Raw genomic sequence first — 26311 nt, forward strand, 5'->3', positions numbered from 1 at the left:
CATTCTCTGAGCATTTAATATTAACGCGAAGGGTTCACATTGTAGTCAATGGAAAGCCCGGTGCGTCTCCTGCGGCTGCTAAAGAGTGCGTCGGTATCGAAGGCCGACGACCGTGAACAAAGCGTCGGTATTTGACGCCCTGGGAATGAGAACAGGCGGGTTTCTCTGGTGTTAAAATGGCATTAAATTTGGTGAAGAGGGCATGATGACTTTGTTGCGACTCGAAACTCAAGTTTAGGACTTGGGACTTAACTTGGGACTTGCCTGTCTTGACCTGGGATTTGAGTGCAAAGATTTGATATTTACTTGTAACTTGCAAAACAACAACTAGGTCCCACCTCTGTCTGCATCCTGCTGCTCCACCTCAGTAAAATCTGAATTTGATTAGATTTAAAAGCATGTAAAGTTACACCTGAATTCCCAAAGTGATGACCTACATTTCGACCTCCGCCAACAAACTATTGTATTTCCACTGGCTCAGCAGAAGACCAACCATTGATCATTGCGTAAAAACACAGACGGGAGAATATTGCAATTAAGCACAATATGGAAAGACAGCACTTTAAACAAGGTGAAATACCTGCAGTGCTCCTGTGTTCATTCATTGATTCCAGCACATAATTTGCAGAAGAAAAGGCTGGATGAAACACGAAGTAGCTTTGTTGCAACTCCAAATGAGTTAAAAGCACAGCTTTATAAAAAAAGATGGGCTTAAGTTAGTCTTTTGTCTATATGCAAATATTCATATATGAAAGGATATTAATTTCCATTTGTCCTTCCAGTTTTCTTTGTCAACTGAATTCTGAAATGAAATGAGGATGGTCTTTATGAAATTACATGCTAATTTTATTAAATGATAAGACGTGCCTTTTCAGCAGGGATTTCATATGCATAATTGTATAATTTAGTATTATTACTATTATACTAGTACAAAGGCAAATTATAAATGTGTACATCAGATGGCAGAGCTTTATAAAGGTCCTCTGTAATGGCTGACTCAAGAAAGCAATGCAAAATGCCATGCAAGTACACATTAATTACAACTAAATGTCATGTTATTACAATTACCTTGATGAAAAATTGACCTTCAGTGCTAATTTCAATTAAGTGATTGTCTTTGCAGATGGATATGCCACGACTTTGATAATTAATTTAGACAAGGAGACATGCTTTAATTTAATAGATAGCACATGATGAACCTGGTGGTAATTCTGCTAGCTGTTGTACAGACTGTAAAGATGGGAGATATCTGCCTGCATAGTTATGGATGCATGCACTGTATGTAGGTATTTAGGGCCCATGTTAGTATGCATATAGTCCTATCCGTAGTAGCTCTATTACCCAAGCTGACATTCTGATGTTTCAAGATGATTCATTTTAAAAAGGGAATCCTGAGCAAACTCCAACCGTTCCATCCAATAAAGACTGTGTGATACAGTTTAAAAGATCTGGAAAAATCAATAAAGTAAATGGATCATGAGCTGCAATTGTTTTGTCAAACTATTTCAGACCTAACTGTAGCAGGAACTACCACAGAAGCGGTTTTGAGTACTTTGCCAGGTGTTTATATTTCTGCGGACAGATTTAGTCACAGTGGTAGCATCGCAACCGAGCAAGATGCAGTTCCCAAACTTTACAGGTACAATATGCCCCTAGCCCAATTTGGCATCGCGGCTGGTGTGATCTCTTTGCAAGATGATCTCTAGTTTAGTCTGCGACAGAGCAAAACATGAAAACAAGACTCAGTCAAAACTGAGTACATGGCTGGACCGTGTGTGTCCGTGTGACCATATGGTCAGTCTGTGAATTTATGGCTAAATTGTTGCACAAATAGTCAGTGGTCATGTCTGTAATTTTAAATCCAGCGGTACATGTCCACCAGGTCCGGCGAGGACACTAAGGGACACGCTGCTCCAATCAACTGGTCGTTCAAGCGGTGAACTTTCTCTTATTCCGTCTAAACAATCCACCAAAATCTACTTCAGAAAACATTTTAAGCAGGAAATAGGCGATGCCACTGCTGAATCTCATTTCATTTTAGAACTAGATCGCCTAGTTTGACAGCTTGGTCCAAGTTTCATGAGCCGGATGAGTCCTGCTGGACGGGTTCCTTTGCATAAAGCGCTGTTCCTCGCCTTTCCATTTTGAAAGAGCAACGGCCAATGGGGACCCTCCAACACTCGGCTGACCAATCGTGTAACTTCATCAGTCACTCACTCAGTGACAAACTTTTGCGTTTGTAGGGCTGACCCTCTGCAGTCCAGCCAAAAAGTGAAAAAAATGGTTTACAACTTTCTGAAACCACCGCACACTATACAACTGTGAACATCCACATAAACTAAATTTTTTCATGATGGTTGTAAAACGCATACAAAAATGGTGAATAGTGCAAATTTCTTAACACAATACAAGCTGTCAGACTGCAAATCCGTAAAACAGAGAGCCAGGTGGAATACCACTAGAAAGCTCAACCTACTCTACACATTCATAGGTCATCCCCTGTAGCCTGGCAACCCTCTGCTGGACAGCTTAACGTGAGCAAAACATCTGTCAAGGTGGCCTTCCAATCAATTTTCCCATCACATCTCCTTAATCACATAATCCGGGCTCTGATAAGTGCCGATTAGCAGCGAAAACTCCCCTAATAGGCCAGTCTGAATCCATACACGAGACAGACGTCTGCAGGAGTGTGCGGTGCATACAGACGGCCAAGTATAGACAACACACCTAGACCTGAACACACACACACACACACACACACACACACACACTCAGAGTAAATCTGCTGTTGGCTGGGTGGTGGTACCCTCGGGGACCCGAGGCTCATAAATGGGGTAAAGCGTGAAGCAGACCCTCGAGGGATCCCATTAAGTCAACACACATACGCTGCATTTTGCCATTTTTCCCCAACGATCAGCAATTTCAGTGTGATCCGCCCAGTCACTGGCAATCTAAAAGTGCTGCCACTCATCAGATCAGAGCGCGAGCGGGGCTTCCCTCAGGATACCGAGTGGAGGGTTCATGAGTTCTGCATGTGCGGCTTGCCCTCTGCTCTGCCAGTCCATCCAGAAGCTTCAGGGAGGGCTTACAAAGTGCACTGTATCTCTCTGGTGATTGCTTTAACATTAGGTATTTACTATCTCTTTCCCCTTAGGGACAACACTATCGCTGGGACTTGCTGATGGTCACCAAATTTTCTGACAGTTTTTCATTTTTCATGGACTCAGGGTCACACTAAACTTCAGCCTATTTCAGTGGGCCTGATTCTTTTGGAAATAATTCATTAAAGGTATAATATGCAGGAATTAACTAAAAAACACCGTAGGTTGGTGTGTGTTTCTGCAGAGACCCTGCAGCCCTCTGACTGTATTTTCTCTTTTCTTTTTCTTTTGCTTTACTTGGGACGTTTCTGGGCGTCTGCAAACAGCCTTTGGCCCCACCTGGGGATGTAACCCCCAACCAATAACAGCACACAGGGTGTGCAGCCCGTTCAGGTGGTCAAATGCCGCCGCTTTGTCACACCCCTCGTCTTCTGATACCAACTCACAAGTCCCCCTTTACTCTGTCAGATACAAAGCAGCCGTATTTCACGGATGAGAACGGGTTGAGTTATGTGCATGTGTTCCAGTGATCCCCTGGCTCCTCTCTGTGCTGTGAGTGCAGCTATGATTGGTGTGTATCTGTAGTTTGACGAGAGCAGTGCTGAGCCACAGTCAGCACAGGAAGACTGCATTCATTCAGAATCTGGCAACTCGGCACCTTCCTGCAGGGTTATGCAGAGTTAGTTGTGTGTTTTAGAATGTAACCGCCATGAAACAATCAGAAAATAACGTTTTATTTCTCCGATTTGCTGCTTTGTTCTCACTAACGCCGCTCCCTCTCTTCATTCACTCTATAGCTCGCTTGACCATCGTTGCTTGTTGAGCTGTGGTGGAGGTGTGGCCAACTTTGAATGCCGTGTGTTTACAAACAGGAACCGACAATGGCTACATATTATAGAGAATTGAAGTCCCCAGTGGACCACCATGGGACCTTTTTTCGGAAAAACGGTAGTCAACGACGAGAGACAATTTTTTGTTTGATTCAGTTTGAATTGCACCAGGAATCGCACATATGATGTTTGTCAATTTAAAATCTAATTTTGCAAGTCAAGAAATTCGCAGTTTGTTGTAAAACTGTTGACATATCAGACTGGGAAAATAACATAATTAGAAAGACTACACACCCAAAAGCCGCGTCTCTCGCTTAAGCTATGATTACTGTGTGTTTCGTACTGGGCTGTACTCACACCAGCAACGGGTCTCATTCGTTCTTTCTCTTCCTGGCTGATAAAAAGACCAGAGGCCTGTACTACGAAGTGAGTTCAACATACCCAGGGTATCTTCTCGTTATCTGGCTTCACTAACCCTAACAACTTTGTAAATCTAACTAGGGTTTTTCTCCATCTGGCTATGAGCGTTTGCAGCATGTGACCAATCACGGGCATGGACAAATCTACAGACTTGCAGAGAGACAGGCAGAGCGGCACATTTTACAAAGGAAGAGCAAACTATATTAGGAAAATACGAAGAAGTTAAATACATAATCAGACTAACAGTAACACAGTTGAAGCTGCCAAATGCAGGACGGACAGCTGGCAAAAGAAAAAACTCCCGATGTGTGAATGCGTAAATTAACAGACTTATTAATTTAACGGAACACTCAAAAGTCAGATATAGTCGTCTAGATATAAACAGCTTTAATAAGTGTAATGGAAGAATGGATTACACTTCTATGCACTTTAAGAAATATGCGGCGTGTGACTATTTCAACCTTCTTTCAGCTGCGTCCCCCCTCTCCGGCGGTGTGAAACGGACTCAAGAGCAAGTAAAAAAATAAATATAAAAACTTCTGCATTGGTCAGTTTAAACTGTGTTGTTTTTAGATTATTTGGATTATCGCTTAAACCTGTATATGTGTGTAATATTATCATACGATCTGCACACCGAGCTCTGATTGGTCAGTAGGCGGTACTTTTATATGAGTTGATCTCTTATCTGGAACATAACCTGCTCCTGAGCAGGTTAGCTGTTCAGCATCAGTTACCATGGCGATCTACCCCGGTAAGAAGTGAACCACCTTCGTAGGATGGAAAACCCTGAAGGATTAACCTTGAAGTTACCTCGCTAACCGCAAATCAGGTAAGATAAGGTTTAATTTGTGTGTGGAACATAGCTAAGTTATCTAGCTAGCTAGTGTTGGTGATGTATATTGTTTGAGACAAGAGATGTGGTTCACTGAGCGGTTTCACACAAAACTAAATGATACAACAAACTGACTTTCTTGACTTGCAAAATTACATTTTAAACATATGTGTGATTCATGGCGCAATTCAAAATATTTGTCTCACCGTTTACTACCATACATATTTTTTCCAAAATAAGGTCCCATGGGGTCCACTGGAAGGGGTGGGACTTCGCCTCTCTATACCTTACATAGTAAACATATGCAGCAAATACAGTAGTTTGGTGTTTTTTTTTAAATTTTGCCCTGTTTAGCTGTATCACATTCAGTTTAGAAATTGCTCATTAAAGGTCCCATATTGTAAAAAGTGAGATTTTCATGTTTTTTAGATTATGAAGCAGGTTTAAGTGCTTTATAAATACTGTTAAACTATCAAAACGCTCAAAAATACTGCGAAATACACACAGCCTGTATTTAGAAATTGTGCGTTTGAAACAAGCTGTTAGGATTTCTGTCCATTTGTGATGTCACAAATATACAATATTTAGACCATTACACGGTTTTAAACATAAACATGCTGAATGTGTCCCAGTTTATTTCCTGTTGCAGTGTATGTAAATAAGATCAGCAGACAGGAAGTAAATGTGGACCCTAACTGTTGCCTAGCAACGCAATTCCGTTGAAATGCACTAAAATGGAGCGTTTCAGACAGAGGGTAAATACAGGTATATTCAGGCAGACAGTATGAGGAAAATAAAGTGTTTTTTTTAACATTACAGCATGTGAAGATGTTCTATTAGAAACACAAAATACAAGTATGAACCTGAACATGAGCACGATAAGGGACCTTTAAAATAATTAAGATCTCATTTACAGCTACCTAACATCACGACTAAAAACTTTACTTGAGAGTGTGGAAGGCAGCAAGGTAGACGCAGTCACTCATTACTCAATCCACCCACCGCCTATAGACAATGTGTGTCCAATCTACGAGCAGACAAGCTGCTGTCCAAATTCATTATTTAATGGAGAGGTTATGGTCGTAGCTTCAAAGACGCTGTGTATGAGCCGGTAAGAGGCGTGGGCGATTGGAGGGGCTTCACTTCAAAACTGTGTAAAGGTCTTCCAACTCCTCAGGATGTGATTTAAAAGTCAGTCAGAAATCCAAGTCAGGGTATGCTGCAGTAACCATCGGATCAGCCTCTGGCCAGAATTATTGAAACCTCTCCCAGAAAACTATAACAAAGGAACACATTAAAAATTCAGTGGTGGAGAAATATTTCTTTACACTGGAGTTTAGTTGTGTAAAGGTGTATGGTTAAAATAGAAAGAAAAATGCACAGTAGGTTCCCCAAAGACAGGGTATTTAGTGTTGATGAAGAAAAATACACCGACAAATTGCTCATCACAAATCAAATTTAGTCATTGTGAACGGTACAATTTGAAACCAAACAACTGTTCACACAAAATAAACAGCTAGGTCCTCGAAAATAAAATGAGAAACAGAATTGATCTTCAGCAAATGCTGCATTCTGCATAAAACGGGCATCACCGCCAGCTCAAATCCATGATGCCAGTGAGAGATAATGCTAAAAAATGTCTTTTAAAAAAAACAAAAAAAAACAGTGTAGCAAATAACTGACAACAGGCAAGGGACAAAAGTTCATTCCAGGCAGGCAGTGCTTCCCTTTATCCTTCGAGTCTTGGAGGGAACTGATCTTAAAACTCAGTCATCTTCTTGTGTGTGTCAGCCTTCCTGTGCTCTCGCTGGATGGACAGCTCCTGGGCTTTCTGTTGGGCCAGCAGCCGGCGGGCCGCTGACAGCTTCTCTTCCAGCTGCTTCACTATGGAGGCGTCCCTTTGCACACACAAATAACAAATAGATTAGGAGGTGGGGAGAGACGGGGAGACAGGTTGGTTTTAGCTGCACTTTCGAGAAGAAGCTGGCCGCGGAAATAAGTGTCTAACCTCGAAATCTTTACACCTTATTTACATTTTTACACAACACCCACAAGCCATCTTGACGGGCGCTTCAACTAGTGTTCTCATATTTTACAATACATTATATCTGTGAATTTAGGTATGTATATGTATGTATGTGATTGCTAATGTTGGTGCCTTCAATTGGGGTCGTGTTTATCGCGTTCACGAGAACAGTCCATATGAACGCCCCCCCCTCCCCCCCCGTTCTTGTGGTGTTCACAACCTCTTAAGAGCAAAGTTTCTAAAAGCTCAGAGTTCACGAGTTGTGATGTGTTTGTTGATGTCAGAAATGGACTTTGCCTCTCTATAATATGTAGCCGTTGTTGGTTCCTGTTTGTAAACACACGGCATTCAAAGTTGGCCACACCTCCAAAGCTCAAAGAGAGAGAGAGAGCAGCGATGGTCAAGTGAGCTATAAAGTGAATGAAGAGAGGGAGCAGCGTTAGTGAGAACAAAGCAGCCAATCAGAGAAATAAAACGTCAGAAAAGGCCATGGAAGTAAATTTTTCGGTACATAATAAGTGAATATATTCTAATTTTAGTCGTATATTGTAATTCTTCGTAATTTTACTAAATATTTATATTCCTAACGGCCTCATCCTTTTCTTCTGTCATTATGCCTTTGCATTTCCTGCATTACGTTACCCCCTTACTAGCTTGCTAAATTGTTAGCCTCTTTGGCTTCTAGATGCCGAGAGTAACAATAATATTGCCGTATCACTTCCCATGTTGTAAACACAAGCTCACAAGTTTCATTTGAAGGCACCATGTGTCCGTCATAGATATAAAACAGTAGATGTTCTAATGACCTGCCGTTCCAAGATGGAACCATATGGCGGCCATCTTACCTGGGTCTAGTTTTAAACTTGCTGTAATTGTAACCTACGGTGAAAGAGGCTTATGGGTTGTCTTCATAATGCTTATATTTTTCTACCAATACACCAATTCTGTTTTTTTATTCCAAATAATGGATGTAAGACAACTGTGTCTGTCTAAAATGAACCAAAAAGAACTAAGATTTTGGTAAAGTTTTGATTATTATACCTCCAAGAGAACAAATGATGCTTTCAATCATGAAGATAATCTCATAATTGTGCATTTATATCACAGACAAGGATTTTATTTTTTCAATTTTGCCTGAACCTAATCTGTGAAAACTGTCTTTGGTATTCTGATGGCTAATATACTACATTCAGCAATATCTTTTATGTACAAATCTTAAATAGATTCAGTACTTGATTGGCATGGAATCAGCTGATTCACAACGAATGTTAGCATAATATTAATAACTGTTGTTATAACGTTTACGTTACTAAACGTTATCTGTGAGACAAATTAGCGAAGCGAACATTAAAACAATATTTGTCGGATATGATTTATCTGCAATGCTGCTGAGAGCTAGCAATCAGCAATAACTACTTCACTAACTTTTTGCAGCTTTAGTTGACCCATAAGTAAAAAATAAATCCCTCATCTACTCTATAATGACGTTTGGAAAGAAAGGGTGTAAGAAAATATTGAATATCGCGATATTATGGTTTGTGATATTGTATAGATTCTGAAAAACACTATTGATTTTTAAAATGAATGGTTTATATGCAAAGATTAACTCAGTCAATACTTTCATTATTACCTCCGCCAAGACTGAAGGCCTAGGAAGAGATTATGTTTTCACCGGCATTGGTTTGTTGGTTTGTCTGTTTGAAGGATAACTCCAAAAGTCCACGATGGATTTGAATGAAATTATTTGGAGAGGTGAGGTGTGGCACAATGAACAATCCATTAGATTTCGATGGTGATCCGGATCATGATCCGGCTTCGGGAATTTTTTTTAATAACTCCGGTCAGCCTGTGCATTAACGGCAGTGACGTACATGAAACCTGCATTGGCGGAGATCTGCGCTCTCCGAGTGCACTTCTAGTTTCATTTGCAAAGATATGCACCCTCTCAGTGTATGAGCCCTCTTTAAGTAGTGCTATGATGTTGGACGTTACAGTGTCTGTAATAAATGCAGATGCAGAACCCACTGTTCTGATTGCATTCAAAAAGTAACTTCTTTTAAATCAGATTTTGTGCATATGGCAGTGTGTTCTTTATACTATGGCAGTTTTCCTCAAATTAGATTTAAAAAAATCACAAGATATCGCCTGACTGAATCGCAATATATCGCTATATATTGAATCGTAACCCCTGTATCATGATACGTACTGTATCACCAGATTCTTGCCAATGCACAGCCTTAGTGGAAAGTGATGCCAGCCCTCCCTGGTGTCTTTGGTCCTTTTGGTAAAGCAGTTAGGTGCTGAACAACTGATAACCAGTTGCTGCATAGGTGGCAATTGTAATCAATACCCAGGTAAGATGGCGGACGAAGTTATGACGTAATGTCGCATCTACTGTTTTATATCTATGGCGTCTGTAGTCTCCAAGGAGAAAGATTCATTGGGTCCATTCCATCTTGGTTCAGTTCCCAGCCTTCACAAAAGTCAGATTAGATTTATAGACGTATAAAGTCAGCACTGACCTGCCCGTCTGTCTGCTCAGTGACTCAGTCAGTTTCTGGATCTCCCTCTCAGTCTGGGACACCCTCTCAGCAGCCTGGAACACCTTCACATTCAGAGTCCTCTTGGTGTTTTTCCCTCCCCTGTAAGCCTCCACCCCTGTCGCTGCTGACGGCGCAGCAGCAGCAGCAGCAGCAGCAGCAGCAGCAGCAGCACCCCCCATGGCAGGATCGGTGCTCTTGCCTCCCAGCTTGTGGTTGAGAAAGTCAAAAACGTTTTTGCGCCCTCCGGTGGCGACCCGGGGCTTTCTGCGTCTCTTCGGGCGGCCTGTTTGTGCGCCGTCTTTGGCGCCCTTGCTCCGGGTGCGTCTCGGGGTGAGCTCGGCACACTGGTCCAGAGACTTACCTTTGGGTAGGACCACGGCCATGACTGGCTCTACTCGACCCTCCTGTGTCTTTCCTAAGCCTGAGAAGACAAAAGCGACCGAGTGAGGAAGAGGAACATGTTTACTTAAAGGTATAGTTCAGGTGTTTTGAAGTGGGGTTGTATGAGGTCTTTATCCATAGTCAGCCTATTATCTACAGTAGATGGCGGTTGGCACGCCCCCAGTTTGGAGAAACAGACAGGAGTTCCAGCACGGGAGAAAAGCAATACAGTGCTGTGTATGGGGGCAGCAACAAAACGTATTTTAGCCACCTAAAAGAAAGACCCATCTAAAAAATCAATATCAGTTTAAGTGTACGCTAAATTTAGAATATTTTCACAGCTTTATCTTGCCGTCAGACAGCCATTTGCGACGGGGAACTGAACTGAAAGTGAAACTTTAATTGCATATTAATCGCACATTTTTATCTGTTCAAAATGTACCTTAAAGGGAGATTTGTCAAGTATATATTGGGCCAATATGCTTACTTTATGGAAATGTATGTACAGTATATATATATATTTTTTTACTGGAAATCAATTAACAACACAAAACAATGACAAATATTGTCCAGAAACCCTCACAGGTACTGCATTTAGCATAAAAAATATTCTCAAGTCTTAACATGGCAAGCTCAAGCCCAACAGGCAACAACTTGACTATGACTTGCCCCAAACTAGATATAATTATAATAAAGTGGGCCTGTCTGTAAAGCGCAAACTCGAGGGGTACCCATAGAACCCATTTTCATTCACATATCTTGAGGTCAGAGGTCAAGGGACCCCTTTGAAAATGGCCATGCCAGTTTTTCCTCGCCAAAATTTAGCTCAAGTTATTATTATTGGAGTGTTATTAAACCTCCTTTGGAACAAGCTAGTATGACATGGTTGGTACCAATGGATTCCTTATGTTTTCTAGTTTCATATGATACCAGTATCTTCACTCTAGCTTTAAACTCTGAGATTGCTACAACCTAAAAATCACAAGTTGTGTAAATGCCTTAAAGAAATTAGCTGCGTTAATACGAATACGCGCTAACGCGTTATTATCGCTATTATTATTATATTGACAGCCCTAAAAAAAATCAATATCCGTTTAAGTGTACGCTGTGTTGCCGTCAGACAGCCCTTTCCTTCCCCTTTCCGACGGGGAACTGAACTGAAAGTGAGACTTATCTACAGTATGCTCTCTTCGAAGCCACAAGACTACATTACCAAAAACAGTATAATTACGTTTTACTTTCAGTTCAGTTCCTCGTCAGAAAATATTCTAAATATGGCGTACACTTAAACTGATATATAGACTCTCTGAAGTGGGTCTTTTTCTGGTGGCTAAAATACGTTTTGCTGCTGCCCCTGTCCACAGCAGTACATTGCTTTGCTCCCGTGCTAGTACTCCTGTCGGTTTCTCCAAACTGGAGGCGTGCTGACCGTCATCTACTGTAGGTAATGTAGGGACCTGCCATTTCGGGTGGCAGACACAGTGAACTGTCTCCCAGAATCCTGGAGGTATGCTCTCCTTGACCACAGGACTCAGCTCAGTCCTCATTGGCTACAGTAACATTTCACCCAGAGGTGTGAAAATCACACAGAACAAAACCAGAGGAATGTCCTTTGTTCCTTCTCTTTCTTCTCATCTGCTCATCTCTCCTGACGTGTGAGAGGTGAGCTGCTGCGCTCTCTCTGCTCTTCATCTCCTCAACCCAGGCTGACCTGGTTGAGGTGAACGGCTCTCAAGTCCAGAACTTGCAAACCAGTTCTGGTTCTGATCAATGGCCTGTTAGGAAACAGCCATTGCAACCAAGGAACCAAACGGCAGACGACGCGAGTGCTCTGCCCTTTTCACCAGCTAACTTCAAGCTATCAAGCAAAGAAGTTAGCACCAAACTAACAGCAAAGACGACCTCTTTGACTTGGAACCACAACTTCAACACATGGAATCACAAAACCGGTTCTTCCATGGATTGGTAACGTACTGGGCCTTAGCATTAGCAATCGCACAGGGCTGAGCAAGACTGTCCAACTTTGATTTCTAGAAAGTACTTGTATTGATTTGGTTTAATGTTATTCATTGAGTTTGACTGTGTTGATTTATCTGTATTTGATATCTGGGTAACTGGCTTCGCCACATCTGATGTGTTTAGTTTATGCTTCACATAGACAAGGTCTTGCATGCAACTAACCATCTTTTCTAACCCACTGCATATCTGACACACATTAAGATCACATACAGAAACTGTGAATTAGTTAAACATAAACATACAGCTTCAGATAATCTTAAACCACACATCACCCCCCTCTCTGTCCTTCTTCTCAGAAGAACAAAGAGGTCATGTGATGACATGCTGACGGCCATCTTTGATTCCGCCATCTTTGATTCAGCCATCTTTGTAGGTTTACAGTGCTCGCCATTTTGTTTGTAGGCCATACAGACATTTTGAGACAAGAACCCATCTTGTTTCCCCCCCCCCTCTCTCTCTCTCTCTCACACACACACTCACACACACACACACACACACACACACACACACACACACACACACACACACACACACACACACACACACACACACACACACACACACACACACACACACACACACACACACACACACACACACACTGTGTTTGGTTTGTTTAGTTTAGTTATTTAGTTAGATTAATATTGTGTTTTGAACCTTTATTAACTTGTAAATAAATGTTTGTGGAATATACATGCTGGTCTCTTTAATGTTGCACAAGAGTGAATAATGCCAACCTCTGCTATGTCAAGAACTCCGATATCCTTCAACCTTTACTATCTATTTTGGTTATAGTTATTAATTTAATTATTAATCAACGTTCCAAATTGATAGTTTAGCATATATAATGAGACTATATTAACGTTTTGGTCATTGGTCCCTGATTCCAGGGTGGTGCCCCGTTTATTATTAATGTTTATTGATAATCTTTATTAATATTAATAATTATATTATTATTTATTAATTATTTTGCTAATAACCAAAACCTACCAAAGTAGAACCCCTACAGTAATAACACTGACTGTGGATAAATACCTCATACAACCCCACTTCAAAACACCTGAACTATCCCTCTAACAGGTGAGTGCAAAAGGAATGTGCACAACACCAATGCCTTGCAACACAATACACACTCTTTTTAAACATACATAGTAAAGCCAGAGTTATACTTTTAGGTACATTTGACACGGTGTGCTTTTTAAATAACTCTTGTTGCCCTCTAGTGTCTTGTCAACCTATGGCACCCACCTTGTTACTTAAATGAAATGGCTGATATTTTTACTGTATCTTTTGTGATCCATTGATTGGAAGTTTGTGCTTTGAATCATACTTGTATATCCATCCATATCAATGTCCTTTTTATTATTGGGATGGGTAGGATGTCCCGGCATATATGAATGTGATTAGACAATGATGACATCACTCGGCTAAAGGGAGCTGTGATTCCAGTGTGCGAGTACTCCTTGTATTGCAATATTATTGATTTTTTTTGTCATTAAGGCGCAGCTGGCAGCCACAGCGCAGAGCCCAGGGATCGACCGACTCAAATTCTGAGGCCAATGCTTTGGTCAAGGGCATGGACGGAAGGACTCGGTAAATCTAGCATCCATGTGTTTTGGGGTAGGAGATGACAATACAACTGAGGCACTATGTTGGTTGTAAAGCTTTAGCATGCATGTGACAAAGAGGATAGAAACAGGAGTACAGTGAACTCATAATATGTATATAAAAAAAAAAACTTAAGTAAGCCACAAATTACTGATTTGATCAGGACAGGCCGTTATGACTTACCTTTCCCATATTCGTAGCCCATTTTCAGCATTAGCTTGGATCCGATGCCTCTGGTATGTGCCTCCCAGCCACCAAAATTTGCACTGCTTATCATTTCTGAGTCCATAACTGTTGGGTAACAAGTGAAAATCAAAGTAAAAACTGTCAGTTACAACTTTCAATCAAATTCAAATGTGAATGAATGGAATAAAAGGCCATTAACTGAAGGAGGCTTATAATTTGCTTCCACAGTTCTATGAAAACACACCCAAGTGACATTTTATTGTGTATAAGTGATTTTTAAGACTAGCTCAAGCTTTGATTGACAGGAATGGCAACACATATCCATCCATAGATACCTTTTGCGAAAGCCACATCATCTCCATATCCAGCGTCGTCCAGGTCGGAGTCAGAGGAGAGCGGGTCGTCTTCTCTCAAAGGCGGGATAATGCAGTCGGCCTCGACCACAACATCTCTCAGCAGCACTGAGTCAAACTTCACCGTGTAGAAACCGCTGTCAATTTCTACATTTAGAGAAAACAGTCAAGTCAATTAAAACATTCAAACTCACTGGAAACATTTCATCTACCATTCAGGGTTCCTACACATACTTTTCCAGACTCAAATTTCCACTGTTCTCGTTATTTCAGACCAAATTTGATTTCATGACTCAGGGAGGATGTTGTGACAAGATTTTACACAAAATTTGCATCCAGCTCTCTTTTCCCATTTAAAATTATTAACCAACCAGGCTTTGTATTTGGATTCGTCAAGCCTGCCCTCAGAAAAATTGCATTGCGTTGTGGCCACAGACCTACACAGAAAGCTGGACGCATTCCACTGTCAAACATCTTGCACTTCTAGAGCTCAAGGCAAGAAACAATTATGCCGCCCCTCTATTAACAACAGGGACAGACTGGGACAGAAATGCATCCTGGAACTTTCAGATGGAGAGGCCTTTAATGTGCAAGCCAAAACATTTTGGGCAGTAATTTTACACTAATAGAGCTTTTGTGGTATAATGAGAATCTGATGATACTGAAGACCTTCAAGAGACTTCAAACTGGATTACACCTCCTCAGTTTGTATAAGCACGTCATCACTGCACTGAATCAAAACAAGACTGGCCAGGCAAGCTGAGGTGAGCTGGAACACTAGTCACAGTTCATCACGTTCACGATGTAAACGACTGAGCCAATCAGATTTCAACAAAAACGGCACAGTCTGACAGGCAGCATTCTGCTCTGTGCTGTCTGCCTGCAGTTACTGCTATTGGTTACTTTTTATTGTAATATTATTATTGTTATTTTGCTCATATTTGCTCACATTTCGCCGTCAAAGTGCCACCCTAGGAAATTGCCTAGTTTGCCTATATGGACGCGCCGGCCCTGGCTGTAACGTACAGATGTAGAGGCAGCTCTGCGTAGGAGTGTGCATTCAGTCGCACAACATAGCCGACATCTTGCCTCGCTTTTGACGACATGAAGCTCGCTCTGGCCCGCGCTCTCTCACACAGTAGTAAACATTTTAGCTGCACCGGCTGCTCCAAACGCCATGAAAAACACTCTGCTGCTTGTATGATCAATTTGTTTTTAGAAATTCTGAATTTAAAATTTTATAAAACAGAATAGAGGCAACAGTCTGGAAACAGAAATGTTTTTCCATACTCTCTTTTCTTTGTTCCATACTTATCCAGACCTGGAAATTACTCAAATTAAATTCCATAGTTTCCCATTCTGCATTGTAACCCTGACCATTGTCTTGATTGTTTTTGTTACATTGTGCAATGGTATTCAGATTACTTGCTGAAGATTTTCAAGAAATGTATCTATAACATTTTTTGACAAGGTCACACAATGTATAGTTCACTTTAAAATAGAGTACATTGTCAAAAACGGTCCCTGCCATCATTGAAATACCTTTGATTTTGGCCGGGTACCAGATGCTGTCCTCGTGTCGAGCCAAGCAGGACGAGCCTTCTTCAAGATTACTGAGGTCAAACTCGAGGAACTCTCTGAGCTCCGACACATACACCACTTCACCGTGAGAAAACCTTCAATAAAAGGGAAACAGAGACAGAACTGAGATCCAAGAGGATTTTACAGTAACTAATTGAGGAATTCAACTAAAATGGCCTATTGAAGCTCATTCTGTACTAGAAAACACACCCATGGCAATGTATTCTTGTCAGAGGGAAACAGCATTTAGACAGTCACGGGTTACCAAAAAATTAGGGATGCACTGATACCGATACCGGATTGGATATCGGGCGATACTGACTCAAATAGCTGGATCGGCTATCGGTGACAATGAGGCCGATTTATTAAATTCAATTCTATGCTGATATACTAATTACATTATTTACTGGAATTTTAACTTCTTTTATGATTTTGGCCAATTTGTTGCTGCGTTTAAAAAGGTTTACACTTAATTTGGCAATTCCATTATTAGATAAAAGGTGCAAAGAAAACAACATTTCACAGCACTCTTTTGACTGTTTCCTGTAGCTATGGTCAGCCTGCATCGTGTGGACAATGGGTGACACTTGCTGGACAATATCTGCTATTACAAAGAAAGCAGATATGGGCAAGTGACTTTAATACAAACAGGTGTAAGTGTAAAAATACAAAACAAAACAGTGGATCTTTACCTGCAACTATCCAGGAAGCGACATTTATCCTCCAGGTAGAATGGACAGGGTTTCATAGACTTCTGGGTGGGGTAGACGTAGAACACTCTTACTTGTGCCTCTTCTCCGTCCGACGGTTCTGCTCCCACCACCATGGCATTGTGATACTCCAGTGTCCCCCATGTTGTCCGGTAGGGTGCTCTTACTTTGGTACCACTGAGTGCATCTTCTTCTTCTTCTTCTTCCTCCTCTTCCTCTTCATCTCCACCATACTCTTCCCCACCTTCCTCCCCATTGTCCCTCTCTCTTGTGTCAGAGCTACTACCTGACGAATCCCCGAGTGTCGAGTAGAAAGCAGCAAACTCACCGTCCAGACTGCCGTTTGCACCGTTTGTGTCAGCTGCTGCCTGTGAGGTGCTCGCCTGTAGTCCTAGACTGTCCTCGAGGCTGGCCAGGAGATTACTCTTTTTGACAGACACCAGGCTGGACTCTGTGAGCTCTATCAGCTGACAAAGGTCCTCTTTCAGTTGGAGCAGGTCTGACTGCTGGGAAGGGTCCAGGCCAGCTGACAGGGCTGTCTCCACCTGCTGCAACTGGGCACTGTAGGTACTGATGGCCGCCTCAAGGGTTTCTTCATCCATGCTGACACTTGGCACAGGGCAGGGCAGGAAGGGACAGCATCAAGCCTCCAAGACACCTGAGGAAAAAGAAGATGGTTGATTTTAAAGTGGAATCAAGTAAAGAGATCTCAGCAGAATGAGTAGACGGACCGATTGACCTGCACTGGTGCAAAAATGACCTTCTTCAAGATTCAAGATTCAAGATGTTTATTGTCACGCCGGTTATACAGGTACAATCGTGTGAAATACTTTTTGCTGGGAAGCTCCATTAAAATAATAAGTTATATTACATTTACATTACAATTATAAAAGGAAATACTTTGTACAAGGGCATATTAAGAACATATACATTAAGAACATATACAGTATAAGATATATTTTAGTGTGTCTTCTTTCTCATCACACGAGAATACAATTTATCTTAACTTAAACTTCAGTTTAAGTATATGCAATTTGTCCTGTCTTATACCGTTTTGAGTAATAATTTAGTGGCTATTTATTTATAATAAGGACACAGTGAATTGGCAGACTGAGTGTGGAAGGACACAGAAAAAGAGAAGATGACTGTTAGTAAAAAGCATAAACCGTTAGCTTTGGTTCAGTGGGAACATTTTTTACTGCCATAATAACTCACGTTACTTCAGACACTAACAGCATGTTATGGAAGCTTTCCCGTAAGATTCATAAAGCTCCCGGATCTCATTAGGTACCACACATGTTGCCCAGAGATCTAACACAGCTCTGTATGGCTAACCAGCTTTATATCAGAGCTAGTTTGAGCTACATGTTAGCCGTCTTTAAGCTAACTTTAACAGCTGATTATAACAACACCAGCATTACCTTCGTGATTAGCCGAGCTGTGTGACGTCCACTGCACCGATGGGAAACATGACAGCCATGAAAAGAGGTGCTATGTTAATAAATTAAGTAAATCAAATAGAGCTAAACTCCCACAGTGGAGCAGCAGAGTAACAACATTAACCGGTCCGGCATCAAGCTAGCAGAGGAGCATGAACCGGAAGTGAACCCGCGGTGGCTTTTCTTTCAAAATAAAACAAATGTCTTTAGGCATTAGACACTTCGGACAGCTAACTACTGACATTACAAAGTAAATGCAAATTCAGTTCGATAATGCCTCATTTATATGACAAGATTCACACATTTCTACGACGAAAGCATTGCTAATTACAGTTTTAAAGGTTTTCCTTTTTCAAAAGCTCTTTTATTTTGAACATATATCGCCAAACCCGGAAATCTAATCGTCCAACGTGCGCCGTCGTCGCGGAATCATGACGTAACCTCGAGCTGGAGTTCAGTAACTTCAGTGTGTGTGTTACTGAAGAGTTTGTATGTTTAAAATAAAACCTATTTGATGGACTTCCTGCTCCGCGCAGCGGGTCCGCCTAACACTACCAATGTGAAGGTAGGCGACCTGTTTGTTGACGCTAGAAACGTTACCGCAGTGCAGCTTCAGCAGCATGCTGCATGTTGTCAGCTAGCGAGCTAACTAACTGAGTGCTGCTCTGTTGTTACTGCCCACTGAGCGAAAGTGTCCCTTTCAACATCAGCCCGCTTACAGACCATATTTATATTGAAAACATCAGAGACATAATGTTGCTATGCATCTGCTTCTTAACTAACCCTTAAAATTTGTGCCCGCAACTTTTGTATTTCCCTGGGTGGAAGAGTTCTCTGGACTTGCTGAAGCACAAATGGGAAGTTTTCATAATCAGTCAAACCGTTTGGCTGAAAAGTGAGTTTTTCTTATCATACTATATCTAGTATTTGGGCACATGGGACTGCTGTTTTTGCAATAGACTATATTATATTTGAGGAAGAAACAGTATAGTCCCATGTACCCAAATACTAGATATAACATTAGTATGATAAGAAAATGTCTGTAACCCAGAAACTACAAGGAGTCCAACCAAGTATTTGGCATCTATGAACTAATAACACGTCGAATATCAAACATATGCACACAAATGCCCTGTCAAATATAGTTAATATGGAAAACAGTTGATAGACAATGTTAGCATTCTTCCTAATTTTTGACTATTAATAAAAGTGTTTTTTCATGTGATCTAAAATGTTTAAGTTGTACTTTTAGATGATTGCCCAAAGTATGTCCATACCAAATTTCAAGACTTGACGAATCAAAACAAATGCTGCAGCATTTTCCCGTATCATACTAAATATAGTATTTGGGCACAAATGGGTTCAATATAGTTTCAACTTTGTCACAGTGGGAAAATGGTTAATAATAATATGCCTTGCCGTCTCTGAGCAGCTGTCAATCACTCACAAACTCCGATCAGACGGTCAAACTAGGCAGCGCTGATTAAATATGAATCAATATTCTGTTACTGTAATGCCTATTTTTCACCTCAAATGTTTTCAGAAACATCTTGTAGTGTACTGTTTAGCTGTAAAATGACAAAGTTTGTGACCCGGCAGCCATGTTGAGATCAGTTGAGGAAATACCAAGCACCGCCCACCAGCTGGAGCAAACTCTCGTATTTTACAGCTAAACAGTACACTACAAGATGTTTCTGAAAACATTTTATGCGAAAAATAGGCATTACAGTAACAGAATATGAATTCAAATTTGATCAGCGCTGCCTAGTTTGATCGGAGTTTGACAGCTGCCGCCGTTGAATGAACAGCCAATAGGAACGCTCTCTCTCTGAAATGACCTGTGATTGGCCAAAATCTCTCGTCATGAGATTTTCTAAAGCCTGAAAACAGCCATGAGGAGGTGCAGAAGTCTATTTTCGATCAGAACACTTGACTTACAATATGATGAAAGGTTATAATGGATTTTTTGCCCAATGATGCCAAAAACATCCTGCCTACTGCAGGTTTAAATATCATTCAATCAGAAAATCACTCATCAAAATGGGTCAAATTTGTTTGTTTCCAAAATTTAAGAACAGCCGGTGGTGTAAAATAAATGAGTTAAATATCATCATAACAAGTTACTGGCCAACACAGACCACTGCAGATTTACTCTCAGTCAAAATGTAAATTATTTTAGCTCTAAGAATACATTAATTTCAGTTTCTTTTACAGTACTTGAAACATCTTGATTTTTCTTTATCTTATTCTCACATCTACCATTTCTCTTTCTGCACCCCCTCTTTAAGTGACCCCTGCTATCATGCCTCCAATCATGGCTCAGATCAGCGATCCAAAGATCGCATTTGCCTACCTGCGCCCGGCCTGTGTCCTCCTCACCCGAGCGCCCACTGTGACCAATGTGGAAACGCTGAGCGCCCAGTTAAAAGAAGTTGACGATGCCACATTGCAGCAGCTCCAAGAGTACGTCCTCTTTCCTCTTCGCTTCGTCCTTAAAGTCCCCGGGCCCAAGAAGGATGAACTGGTGCAGGCTGTGGCTGAGGCCATGAGCCACGTCCTGGAGAACACTTGCGTTCAGAACTGGGAGACCCTCCGTGACCTCCTCTCAGAGCTTTGCCTCTGCCTGTGCTCTCCAACCGATCCCGGGAAACCTGCAGATACATCGGAGGAGGTGAAATCGGCTGTGCTGAGGTGCCTGGACGCACTGCTTCATGCTGCTTATGGCGATATAGTCTTCAAACTCTTTGAACCGGTTATGCTGCCCGGACTGGGAGCTGCCATATCACTACTGCTGGCTCTAGGAGAAAAGGAGAAATCTCGAGATGTACAGGCAGCAGCGTTGAAGTGCCTTCAGGCTTTGACTCAGCAGTGTGACTGCACTCAGGAGCATGTAGTCCCGTCCTCAGAGGAGAGATGTGCTGTAGGCAGCGCCATGGCTTCATTCTTACCTGGGATCACTGTGGCTGTAGCCAGGATCATCACAGGAGATCTGAGACACGGCCATGCAGTCACAGTCAGGGCCATCAAGGTACCATATCTCTGTGTTCCTTTATATTTCCTGGTGTGATGATGCAGTGCAGTAAAGTCATGCTTAAATATTTTAACTGCTGCATAACTTGTAACAAGCTATTTATGGTGTAACCGGTGATGTCTGTCAGGTTGTTATTCAGTCCTGTATTACACTGTGTGTATTTTGACGGCATTCCACACAAGTATGCATGGATTTATTAATACTAGGGCTGTCAATCGATTCAAATATTTAATCGTGATTAATTGCAAATTAATCACTCATTTTTTATCTGTTCAAAATGTACCTTAAAGGGAGGTTTGTCAGGTAATACTCTTATCAACATGGGAGTGGACAAATATGCTGCTTTATACAAACGTATGTATATACAGTATTTATTATTGGAAATCAATTAACAACACAAAACAATGACAAATATTGTCCAGAAACGGTACTGCATTTAGTATAAAAAATATGCTCAAACCATAACATGGCAAACTGCAGCCCAACAGGCAACAACAGCTGTCAGTGTGTCAGTGTGCTGACTTGACTATGTCTTCCCCCAAAACTGCATGTGATTATCATAAAGTGGGCATGTCTGTAAAGGGGAGACTCGTGGGTACCCATAGAACCCATTTTCATTCACATATCTTGAGGTCAGAGGTCAAGGGACCCCTTTGAAAATGGATACGACAGTTTTTCCTCCTTATTTAGTGCAACTTTGGAGCGATATTTAGCCTCCTTTTCATATGATGCCAGTATCTTCACTTTAGCTTTAAAGCTGAGTCCCCTACAACCTTGCTTGCACAGGAAAGGATGTCTCATGTCTCCTAAAACATATTTCCGCGTTTCTTCTGTCCTCGCACAGTTTCCTTGCGTCTCTCCATGTATCCCAGGTGGGAGGGACTAAAACACAGTGAGGGAAACGTGGATGCAATTAAGAGACTTGGGATACACCCTGTGTTACACTAATCAGTAGAGTGAGAAGGTGGTTCTCCATCAATGTGCAAGCCTATTGGCCGAAAAACAAAGAAATGACACATCATCAATAGAGAGGAGGGGAAAAATGAAAGGGGAATTAAATGGAAGTGAAGGAAATAGGAGATGAGAGGTAAACATAAATGATTAAAACAAAGATAAATATGATATAATGTGACTACTAAGTCAAGGCGGACCTAATACTTTCTTATGTACTGTAGGTCTACACATGATGAATTCCTAAATCTATAACTATAGTCTGATCCACATTTTTCTGGCTACAAATTGACCATACCCTTCAATAATTCAATATATTAAAATACAATTTTTATATTATATATGTCATAGTAATATAAAAAAAAGTATTTTAATATATTGAACTATTGAAAGTTAAGGCGTTTTGTAGATAATGTGTTTGTAGCCATGATCAGAAATATTTATGAAATATCACTTCAGGAACAATAGAACATTTTAATATATTGAACCTGACCCTGATGAAGACTTACAGTATATTGGTCGCAAGGCGTTGGTCCTTTTCAACAGTTATTGCCATGTAAAATAAAAGCATTTTAATTTAGTTCAAACACTACAGTGTTATTTTTGAGGGAGACTTGCATTTTTTACTTTTTTGAGACCATATTCCATCCATGCAATGAGCCCTTCACAAGATTGATATTGAATCATAACCCCTGTATAATAATATGTATTGGATCGCCAGATTCTTGCCAGTTACAGCCTTACGCCACACAATCATCTCTTTCCACTCTTATTGTCGTTCAGGTTTGGTCCAGGACTGTGGGGCTCGTCATGGAGGATGCCCAGCTTCAGCCTAGTGAGCCCTGCAAGACTCTCTCAGCGGACCTTGGGAGAATCACTCAGCTGATTGTCCATCGGACACCAGACTGGGCGAAGAGCACGGCGGGGAAACTGTCCGTGCTCCTGAAGAAGATCATCTCCTGCACCTCGGCCCACCAGCACTGGAGGGTCAGACTAGAGATGGTGGAGCTGGATGACCACCTGCTGGCCAGGTGTAGCCAGTCACTGGGAGAGTGTGTGGGACCGCTACTGGAAGCGCTGGTGGGAGCAGTCAATGATGAGGAGCCCAGAGTCCAAAAGAGGTTTGATTTGATTGACACTTTTGTGAAGAAATAAAATTAAAGCCCAGACTAGTGGATAACAACATGTTGAATGAAACTTCTCCCCTCTCCTGTCCTCTCCTCTAGGTGTGAAGTTGTTCTCAGGGAGGTGTCACAGAGGAATCAGAGCTGTAGCAGCAGCAGTGATATTACCAATCAAAGCAGCAGCAGCAGCAGTGCTCAGACCTTCACTGACGTGCTTTCAGAGAATCTCCACTCTTTGGCCACCTCCCTGCCCAGACTGATGAGGACCTCCGATGACCAGAAGAAGCTGTTTGTCCTCAACGTGTTCCTGGGTTATTTAAAAGTGCTGGGACCGCTGGTCTCTGTGGTGCTAAACTCAGCTGCACATCTCGAGAGGATTTCCAAAGCCTTGATGCAGGTAATGTCAGCTGCCATTGTGTCAGATTATACTTCATATTCTGTTTGAATGGGGATCAGTTACAGTTAGAGTTAAACAATCATGACTCCCCCTCTCTTAAAAGCCCAGTCTGCTCTTATTCGCTTGCGAGAAAAATGTGGTGGACCTTTGCAAAAGTAGTTCTCAAAGCCGTGGGTAGAGATACTCAGATGGGGGGGCAATATATTTTCCGCGGCATCTAGTGGTGTGGTTGCAATATGCAACCAACCGAATACCCCTCCCCTCACTCCTCCCATTGCAAGACTGCGGTAACGTGAGCCGCCGAGTGCAAGGACTTGTCTTACTTGTCGTACTTAACCATAATAACACTACTTTAGGAGCAACAGAAATCAGACGGCAGCTGGCGGTACCAAGATTTAGCACTCTGCGGCTCACGTTACTGCAGTTTCACAAGTGCTTCGGAGAACTACGGTGGCCTTCAGGTAACGTAAAAATGTGAAAGGCTCTCTCTAGAGACAGTGTTTGGTTTGTCCAATCTGGGCTACTGTAGAAACATGGCGAACTCCGTGAAGAGATGTAGATGTGAAGGGCTCATTCTAAGCTAACGAAAACCCAACGATTCTTAGTTTCAGGTGATTATACTTGAATGAAAACACAGTTACGGATATTATATTCCATCTCTGCTAATAGATCCCCCCAGAGATGTTACACACTGGTCCTTTAATCCACAGTCTAGGGAAGTTACAATTCATCTTAAATCACAAACTGTTAAAAACGCAACAAACCCTCCTGTGTGGCTTTACAGGTGCTGGAGCTGGACGTGATGGATGTTCGCATTGTGGAGGAAAGGAGTTACGCCGCTACCATGGAGACGAGCTCGGGCTCTCGTGATTCCTACACCGCTCACATACAGAGGAAGCATTTCCTCTACTTCACAGACGAGAAGATATTCTCTGTGCTCATGGAGATCTGTCGAACATTAGGTATGAGTGCTGTTTGATGTGAACGTAAGGGATAACACGATACATGTCTTATCCCTCTGCATACGTAACAGTATTTTACATCTGCGTCAACTTTTTTTAAAAGGAATATGACGAACTAGCTTAAAAGGTTTACATTTGACATTTTGTTTGACGGCTTTCCTCCCAAAACTACGACAAGTAACTTTTCCCTCTGTCTATCTTTAGGTTACTACGGCAACATTTACCTGCTGACGGATCACTTCCTGGATCTGTACCAGCAGTCCTCCGCATACAGAAAGCAGGCTGCCATGGTGCTAAATGAGCTTGTAAGGGGTGCAGCAGGCATTGCCGTGGCAACAGAGGGTCAGGGTTTGAAGAGTCAAGTTCGGGGAAACTCTGCCTCCCAGGAAGACCTGAAAGTGGCGGTGGTGTCTGTCATGGAGGAATACACCAGTCTGAGCAACTGGCACTTGATCACTGTCAGTGAGGAGACAGATGGAGACCGACAGGACCAGCAGGTGAGGATAGTTTAAGTTTATTTTGTGTAAACTTAGCCGGTACTGGATAGGATATTGGGCCGATACTGACTCAAATAGCTGGATTGAGTATCCATGACAATGGGGCCGATCTATTCAATTCAATTCAATTCTATGTTTATGTACTATATGCATTATATACTGGAATTTGAATTCCTGTTTAAGTTTCGACCAATTTGTTGCTTTTTTTTTTACCAAGTTGCTGGTGTACGATTTATTATTTTAATAATAACGAACAATTCAGTGAATGTATCTCTATATTTATTTGTTAGGAAATTAATGTTTAAGTCCAGCCTGATGTTTCCTTACACATAAAAGAATGATCCCAGTCACTTCCACACAGTGAGCCGTACAGCTTGTTAATCAGATCGGTCCTCCGTATCACCGGATACTCAAAGCCCAGGTATCGCTATCGGTATCGGGACTGTATCGGGACTGAAAAAGTCGGATCGGTGCATCTCTAATTTTCTCCTAAATCTGAATTTTACTTTGAAAGAGCGATAACTGGTTGTTCTGTGCATTCAGCCGTAAAACCAAATGTGTCGAGTGCTCTTGGAAAACAGGGAAAAAATCAGGATAGGCAGGAAGGCAATCCAGGCACTCCAAACTATTAAAACAAGTGGCAAACGAGGAAGGAAATATATTTAAAAGCCTGTATTATAGCGGCTAAATCATTAAAAAAAAGCCAACAGGTTTCGACCACTGTAGGTCTTCGTCAGGGCATTCAACAAACCGACAAAGCGGATGTGGTCTGTTAACACTTTATATTTCTTTTGTTCAATCCATACAAAAATCTAAATGTAAGTGACTTCCTGGACTCTCCGCTGGTTGCCTGGCAACCTCACGGTGACGACAAGGCTCCACGAAGTCCAGGAGTCACTTCAGGTGGGTGTTTGTACTTTTAGACACAGCCAGGTTTAGCTGTTGTCCCCATGGATGTATTAAAAGAACTGGATACAGCGTTGGAGGCGGGACCCCGTTCATTCCTATGAGAGTTGCTCAATGGCGCATGAAGCCTAAATGGCTCGACTTCCGTCTGGAAAAGTACCCGTATCTTGGCGGATCTTGAGCAAATGGGAGATGCGCAGTAGCGTCCGCTTGGTCACATGACTCGGTCACGGGGTCCCAACGTCACGCCGTCGTCATGGCTTGCGCTCCAGCCTCGGTCTGGGCCTCACTCACATGAACGGAGGAAGAGAAATAACTCTGGATTCAGCTATTGGTGCGTTTTACAACTTTAAAAACAAAATTTTTTAAATAAGGGCTATTAGAGTGTTCGTAATGGGAAGTTGATTCACCTCA

General features: G+C 41.8%; 2 protein-coding genes across 6 annotated transcripts in view; one reads left to right on the forward strand and one right to left on the reverse strand.

Moving 5' to 3' along the window:
* Positions 1-6570: 6570 nt before the first annotated feature.
* On the reverse strand, positions 6571-18149 carry zgpat (zinc finger, CCCH-type with G patch domain). The gene is made up of 7 exons (XM_074642957.1): positions 18012-18149; positions 16573-17248; positions 15842-15975; positions 14282-14446; positions 13944-14051; positions 9732-10173; positions 6571-7081 (listed from the first exon to the last, which is right to left on the reverse strand). Exons 2-7 carry the CDS (start codon positions 17190-17192, stop codon positions 6943-6945), a joined length of 1608 nt encoding a protein of 535 aa, XP_074499058.1. The 5' UTR covers positions 17193-17248; positions 18012-18149; the 3' UTR covers positions 6571-6942.
* Positions 18150-18452: 303 nt separating this feature from the next.
* tti1 (TELO2 interacting protein 1) overlaps positions 18453-26311 on the forward strand; it is a 37071-nt gene continuing 29212 nt past the window's right edge. For all 5 annotated transcript variants that reach the window (XM_074642952.1, XM_074642953.1, XM_074642954.1 and 2 more), the window contains exons 1-6: positions 18453-18594; positions 20318-21057; positions 22795-23132; positions 23238-23532; positions 24317-24494; positions 24699-24991. In XM_074642952.1, coding sequence (XP_074499053.1) covers positions 20332-21057; positions 22795-23132; positions 23238-23532; positions 24317-24494; positions 24699-24991 — 1830 coding nt within the window. In that variant the 5' untranslated portion in view covers positions 18453-18594; positions 20318-20331. The remainder of the gene's footprint in view (positions 18595-20317; positions 21058-22794; positions 23133-23237; positions 23533-24316; positions 24495-24698; positions 24992-26311) is intronic.

Source organism: Sebastes fasciatus, chromosome 8 (assembly GCF_043250625.1).
Source record: "Sebastes fasciatus isolate fSebFas1 chromosome 8, fSebFas1.pri, whole genome shotgun sequence".
In the NCBI taxonomy this organism is placed as follows: domain Eukaryota; kingdom Metazoa; phylum Chordata; class Actinopteri; order Perciformes; family Sebastidae; genus Sebastes; species Sebastes fasciatus.